Raw genomic sequence first — 7,232 nt, 5'->3', positions numbered from 1 at the left:
CATTCTTTCAATCTGCACAAGGACTTGTACCACGGCAGATCAACATTGTTTGTTGCGGACAACTACTGATGTATAATGCTATGTAGTATAATAAATGATAAGACACTTGTTCTTTGCTTTGTTTTATTTTATATAAGAAGGTGTAACATGTAAATATGTTAAAGTGCACGTAAACACACACAAAACTACATACAAAAGTACATACGGAGGGAGGGGTTCTAGCAGACCAATCACAGCGCTTGCGGTCCGCGTAGAATTGATGCACTGTTAGATTTTTGGAGAGGTGCACGTCAGGCTACGGCGTAGGGTGTGCGTCTATGCATAGGCTAAGGCGTAGGTTCAACGCAGAAGTATAAATTGGGCTTAAGTAAGAGTCCAGAGTAATCACCTAGGGATTTTTGTCCCATCCGTTGCTTATCGCTGATATTTCGAGAATGAATCCAGCATAATTCCCGAAACTTTGCAGCATGTATGTGTCCGAAAAACGAAAGTTTCATTTAAATTCTGAATGGATTTGTAGCCTAGAAAACACACAAAGCGCGCTCCCTTTATTATCACTAAAAGAGTCACTCATCAAAGTTCATCGCGATCTCACAAAGTTCCGTTATAATCAAGCTCTCTAAACTACACAATAAATCTCGTATTTACATCGCGTATACACTTAGTCATGAGATGATTCGCGAGCATGCAAAACTCCGGCTCTTTCAGTGGTGAGTGAATTCTGAAAACTCGAATGTTTCTGATTGACCATTGCGTTGAAGAAATCAACTGATATGTCTTTGATTGTCTACATTGCTCAATGCTGCAAAAACACGTTAGATAGTTTGCCAGATATTTTAATTGCTTTTGCTTTCGGGGCAACTGACCCCCCCCTCCCAATGGTGCCCATGATCCTCCATATGGCCAAGCTCTTATTGTATCTATCCTCTGGTTCTTATCTAAAATCTCAGCTGCTAGCTTTCTGTTCTCTGTCCCCCTGGAAGCCTTGCTGCAGTGTCAATCATCAACAGACTGGTCAGTCGACAGCTGCGTCTCTGAGGAAGAATGTGCACACGCTCTCGCCGTCTCCCATGTGCCTCTGTTGCATAATAATTTATTTAGCGATACTGACAAGATTCAGTGTTTTTTCAAAGACCTGCTGCTGGTAGAAAGCAGTCCATCATATCTGATCTGTCTGCAATTTTTTAATGAGGATTGATTGTGAGCAGAGGACATCTTGCCAGGGCACATTTTTTTTTTAAGTAAGTGGGGGGAAGAAATCACAAGTATAGGCAGATAAAAGAGGAAAAATTACTAACCTGGTTTCAAAATGGTTTCTGTGCGAAATCCATTTAAAGAAATGTATATTTTGCCCAAACCCTCCCAAACCCCATGTACTAGTTTCTGGTTGATTAAAGCAAAGGCTAAAACTCATTCAATATTCTGGGCTTATCGGCTACAAGCACTCCAGGCTCTCAACACTGATTAATTGTTCCATTGCTCCTATAAACCTTGACACACATATCCATGATAATCCACCTGAAATGCAGAAATATCTGACTGCTTCTATTGTGTGTGTGTGTGTGTGTGTGTTAAAATAATAACCCCATGAATGTGCGCGATGACTCTTCCAACACCATCTACCACAGAAAGCACTGATGAAAGTTGACATGGCATGGAGAGCGTTTTAAAATTCATAGGTGCCAGCCAGGCATGCTTAATTGTTTCCATATTAAATGAATCAGGGTGTGCGTTTAGATGGCTTGCTGTCCTTGTCACTTCTGAGTTTTTTTTTTTTTTTTTTTTTTAAGGATTGTTTTGAATTATGTATGCAAAACAAAAAAACAAATGGCACTGGCTACTATCAGTACATCTCATTTGTCTGTGACCACTGTGGTCTAAAAGGCAAACATGGTACAAATAAGGTGGAACTTTGAATGTAGGTTGAAAGGACTACTTGTTTCAAGTGTGTACAGTTCAATCACTGATTCAAAATACCTCTTTTGAAGGTATCAGATAGATAATTTTACCTCATATTGGTGACCCAGTGTATATATAAAGCAGTGAGACTTGGGTTTAGTAACAGTTCAATTGCATAGAAATAGACCTGTTGCATTAATATTAATTCTGTTGAGGTACAGTAACAGGTATAATCAAATCAAATTTCAGAGTCAAAACTATGCTTTTTATAATAATAATAATAACTCTGTTTGTATATTTTGCAGGACTCTCTGGTAACCCTGCTGATTTGGAAAAGCGCCATGCGGTGTTTGGTAAAAATTTCATCCCCCCCAAGAAGCCCAAGACCTTTCTGCAGTTGGTATGGGAGGCCCTGCAGGACGTCACCCTCATTATTCTGGAGGTGGCAGCCATTATTTCTCTCGGGCTGTCCTTCTACCACCCACAGGGGGAAGGCAGCGACAGTAAGTAGTGGCTTTAAACAGAGTTTTTAAGAAGTCTTGTTTCAATATTGTTTTAATTATTTTCCCACTCTCAAACTACCTATTAAAATTTCAAAATAAACTGAAATCATTAATTAGCAGATGCTAATATGTTGCTAACAGTTCAGATACAGATGCATTTTTTTTTTTTCAATAAAAGTCGTCTTTGCTTTAGTGACATTGTTCTGCTGGTTCCTGAAGTGATTGCTTGACTATTATTATTAAAACCGAAATCTAAAAAAAAAAAAAAATGAATACTAAACTTTAACTATCAAAACCATTGTTAAAACCAATTTTAACTAAACTAAAATTTGAAAATGCAAAATACGCTTCTCTTTAAAAGTTTGCTGGTAAGATTTTTCAAAGAAGAATGGTTTTCAAAGAAGTGTCTTATGCTTACCAAAGCATTTATTTAATAAAAAATACAGTTAAAATAGCAATAATGTGATTTATTTATTTATTTTTTTTTTTTTTTTACAAATGAAAATATTTGTTTTTATTTGAATTATTATAATGTTTATAAGCTGAATTTTCAGCCGAATTTCCTCCAGTGTTCAGCATCACATGAGCCTTTAGAAATCATATTATGTTGATTTAGTGCTCAAGAAGCATTATTGTCAATGCTGAAAACTGTTGTGCTGCTTAATAACTGTGATGCATTGTTTTTCAGGATTATTTGATAAATAGAAAGTTGACAAGAACAGCAACAGAATAACATTATTAACGTCCTGATTGTCACTTTTGATCTATTTAATGCATTCTAGCTTAAAAAAAAAAAAAAACTAAACTTTTGATCCCAAACTTTTTTGAATAGTCTTGGTTAGGTTTAGGTAGCTTTGGATCACAAACTCTAATGATCTATGGAAAGCTAAGGCCTTTTTTGTACTGTCCAGAAAGCAGTCTAGTGTTTTTGCGACTTTATTAGTGACTCAACATTTTGGCGTCTTATGTTTTAATAACGGCCTCATTTGGGACTTTTGTTCAAAAGCACCGCTCTGAATGCCGGAGAACTTGAATTTGGCTGCGACTGCAGGCTTTTCCTATTACCCATATGGCTCAAACCACAAGGATGACCTTAGACAGTCATCAAGTTCTCCAGGAGGAAATTAGGTCAATGAAGTGTAAATTTGCAATAAAACATGTTTCTGGCAAGAGGAAACTTTCCAAAAAGGAGACTCTGATAAAAACATGAGCGTGTAGCTGCTGTTGTTATTGCTTGGACCCTTAATGGTCTCTAAAGGTTGTATGAACCTGTTTGAAGGTTACGGTTAGTTTAGATTGGTGAGATACTTTTTTTTTGCACAGGATGTTGTAAGTGATTGATTTTCTCTTGGTGTCTATGTAATTCCAGGCTGTGGCCAAGCATCCGGGGGTATTGAGGATGAGGGGGAGGCCCAGGCAGGCTGGATCGAAGGTGCTGCCATCTTGTTCTCAGTCATTATCGTGGTGCTGGTGACCGCCTTCAACGATTGGAGTAAAGAAAAGCAGTTCCGTGGGCTGCAGAGCCGCATCGAGCAGGAACAGAAGTTCACCGTCATCCGCAAGGGCCAGGTTATCCAGATCCCAGTGGCTGAAATCGTTGTGGGAGATATTGCACAAATCAAATACGGTGAGAGTTCACGTCTGAGAACAGAGGAAATATGGTGTAAACCTGTTGATTTATCTCCACAGTGTGACGGAACTAGATGTGACACGTCACTGTATCCAGCAATATTTGTGTTTTATGAGTGCTGTGGCATTTAGTTTCCCCCCCCAGAACCCTTTGCCTTTTTATTAAACCTAAGAGGTGAGTTCCTCATTGAATTCATCAGCGGTTTTGATGGATCATATGTGACTGCCAGTCTTCTCTGAGACACAAAGCATGGCTCATGACTCATGCTTACTGGCTTGCGTGAGTCACTGCGCTGCTGCTCATGGTGCCTGCAACGTGGGCGACGCGTAGGGTGTCCAAGAGCCACAGGAGAGATCTGTCGTCATGGTCTCCAAATCAGCCTCTGCTCCTCTCCTCTTGCTGAATTACTGAATGTGTCTTTCTCTTCCTCTGTCTCCAAGTCATCCCACAGTCATTCACCATCCCATGTTCTTTTCCATTAGGTGACCTTCTCCCAGCTGATGGTATCTTGATCCAGGGTAACGACCTGAAGATTGATGAAAGCTCTCTGACTGGGGAGTCCGATCATGTCCGCAAATCTCTGGAGAAGGACCCCATGCTCCTTTCTGGTGAGATAGATTGTCTTTTTTCCTTGGTTACATCCCCTTGTTAACTTCTGTTGTAGGGCACAAAAGAGGCCACAATCTCGGATTAAATATGGAAAAAAAAAAACCGACAACAAAGTATTAAAAGCAAAACATTTAAATATACATGTTTTTAAACATTTATAATCAAACATGTTTTTTGTTCTCCTGTCAAATTATTATTCTGGTAATATAATTTGTAATTTTGAAATGATATCAAATAACTTTTGGACCCCACTTCAGTGGAATAGACATGAAGGCCTTACTCTTTTTTTTTTTTTTTGAAGCCACTCAGCTGCTTTGCTTTTGTTTGAAGTATTGTCATTTAGAACGTAAGCAGTCATTTAGCACATGCTTTCATCCAAAGCAACTTACAGTTCACTACAGAAACAATCCCCCTAGAGCAGCCTTGGTGTTAAGTGCCTTGCTCAAGCACACAAACCGCTTGTTAAGGTGTGACAATACTATTTCTGGGTCCAAGACTGCTTCATCTTAAATGGGAATACTCTCTCAAAAGCTGTTGATGAGCAATATTAATTTATAGCACACCTTTAAGCTTTAAAACTCATGGTTTACAGTACAGTCTCTGGGCTCATGGTATCCCAAACACCAATATTGTAATGAATCAGAAAAGATGAATCACTCTCTGCCAGCTGAGATTTTTGTTATGGAGATGAAGGTTAGGATCATGTTTTATTCAGTAGATCTTCTGTACAAAGTGACTATATTTTAGCACTGTTTGTTGTTTGCTTTTGGGATTCAGAAGAGCATTTAGACCTGGAAACATTGACTCATGATGTCGGATTTAATACCTTACTTTAGCTTTAGCCCCTAGTGTCTACCATGCTACTGTCATTTTTTTTTTAAATTAAAAATCACACAGTTTATTTATATTAATCAAATAGTAGTACTGACTAGAAAATACTAAACCATTCACTGAGTTGAATTAGCTTTATCACTGACTTTGCTCAAAGAATGTCTAAGCTGGTAATTGCAATTCCGTTACTGTCAGTTTTTATGCTAGTTATTGCTTTGATATTGAAATTGCTATCAAGAAAAATGAAATTCCACTGATATGATGATGATGATGGGACTGTTGACTAGTATCATCACGACCATTCCTTCTGCTTTCTCTCAGGAACTCATGTGATGGAGGGATCTGGCCGAATGGTGGTCTCTGCCGTGGGCCTGAATTCTCAGACTGGAATAATTTTCACCCTCTTGGGCGCCGGCAGTGAGGATGAGGAGAAGAAGGTGAAGAAAGGTGAGAAACGAACATACTTTCATTCTCATTTGGATAACTCCCCTCTCTCTTTGAGTGAGTAAACAGTCTACCTCTCTAGATGGGGGGTTACCTACCATCAGACTGCCAAAGGTAAGAGCTGTTCACATGATTTGCTGAATTGTCTTCCTCCCCCAAAGCTCCCACTGCTCTAAAATCCTCTGCCAAGTTTTAAATTCGACTTTTATTTGGGGAATAATCACAGTATGTCAGTGGAAACGTACAGTGTCCCTTGAGTCACTTTCCGTGGTACTTACTTTTATCTTAGTTTTTATTTGATATTGTTTTTCTCCATTTTTTTCTGTTAGTTTAAGCTAACTTTGAGCTAGTTATTTCTAATTGGCTAAAAAATGTCTTCATAAATGTTACATGCATAACACTGAAATGATCATGATAATTTGAACAGTCAAAGGTACAGTCATACCTGTCGTCTTATTCCGCCTCCAACTGAGTCTGCAGTGTGTCCCTACTGCATGCACTGGCTCTCCTGGTACTCCCAAAAAAAAAAAAACATCTACTGTCAGCTCACAGTGTCTTTTTCATGTTTGTTGGGTCGCCACATAATTCAGCAGTCAGACTGGTCTAAATGGTTTCCTCTCTCACTGCCTTAAAAGCTAAAAGAGCAGCTCTAAAACGTTGAATATTTTGATTCCTTTATTTTTGTTATAATGACAATTAAGTCATCGTCTTTTAGTTAGATAATTGCCGTAATTATCACTTTCCCCTCATGTTCAAAAATATATTTTTGTCAAATGTGTTTGCCAATGAAAATTGAGAGAACTGCCTTTTGGTTTTAGCCAAATCCTGTTGGCATTATCATAGTTCATGATGCAAGCGAACAAAAATCGGAAATTTTATGAAACCGCTAAATTGTAATGAGGTTTTGTCAGCTGTATGCTAGGGTTGTGACGGTGAGGACATTTTCCCACCGGTTAATCGACGTGTGACAACACCGATAATACCGGTATCACCGTGGGGGCGGGGACGTTCCCTCTTTTCCTCGCTTTCCTTTGCTTTTAAATAGCTTGTTAAAGCGGCGTGCGCATTTTACTTTCACTTTGAAATAGCGGCAATTCGGCGTAAAGCAATTGTTCGTTTTTAGTTCGTTTGAATTTTCCCTCTTTTCCTCGCTTTCCGTCACTTTTAAATAGGTTAAAAGCGCCGTGCTCATTTTACTTTCACTTTTGAATTAGCGGCAGTTAGGCGTCAATTGCTTGAATGCAACAACAAAATACAACGTCAAACTCACTTTAGCATATATATAAAACATAGAACTTTTATTAACAAAACAAATA

At 38.6% G+C, this 7,232-nt stretch overlaps 1 protein-coding gene across 6 annotated transcripts in view; it reads left to right on the top strand.

Annotated features, from left to right (window-relative positions):
• Positions 1-7,232, top strand: part of LOC107727759 (plasma membrane calcium-transporting ATPase 2-like) — a 114,087-nt gene that overhangs the window by 70,200 nt on the left and 36,655 nt on the right. For all 6 annotated transcript variants that reach the window (XR_001638393.1, XM_016537735.1, XM_016537738.1 and 3 more), the window contains 4 exons: positions 2,205-2,402; positions 3,772-4,029; positions 4,515-4,640; positions 5,794-5,919. Coding sequence is in view for 5 of the 6 variants with exons in the window: in XM_016537735.1 (XP_016393221.1) it covers positions 2,205-2,402; positions 3,772-4,029; positions 4,515-4,640; positions 5,794-5,919 (708 nt within the window). In the remaining variant the exon portion in view is untranslated. The remainder of the gene's footprint in view (positions 1-2,204; positions 2,403-3,771; positions 4,030-4,514; positions 4,641-5,793; positions 5,920-7,232) is intronic.

Source organism: Sinocyclocheilus rhinocerous, unplaced genomic scaffold, assembly GCF_001515625.1.
Source record: "Sinocyclocheilus rhinocerous isolate Xijiao unplaced genomic scaffold, SAMN03320098_v1.1 scaffold576, whole genome shotgun sequence".
Taxonomy (NCBI): domain Eukaryota; kingdom Metazoa; phylum Chordata; class Actinopteri; order Cypriniformes; family Cyprinidae; genus Sinocyclocheilus; species Sinocyclocheilus rhinocerous.
Note: the sequence above shows the minus strand (reverse complement) of the source record. Positions and strands in the feature narration are given on the sequence as shown.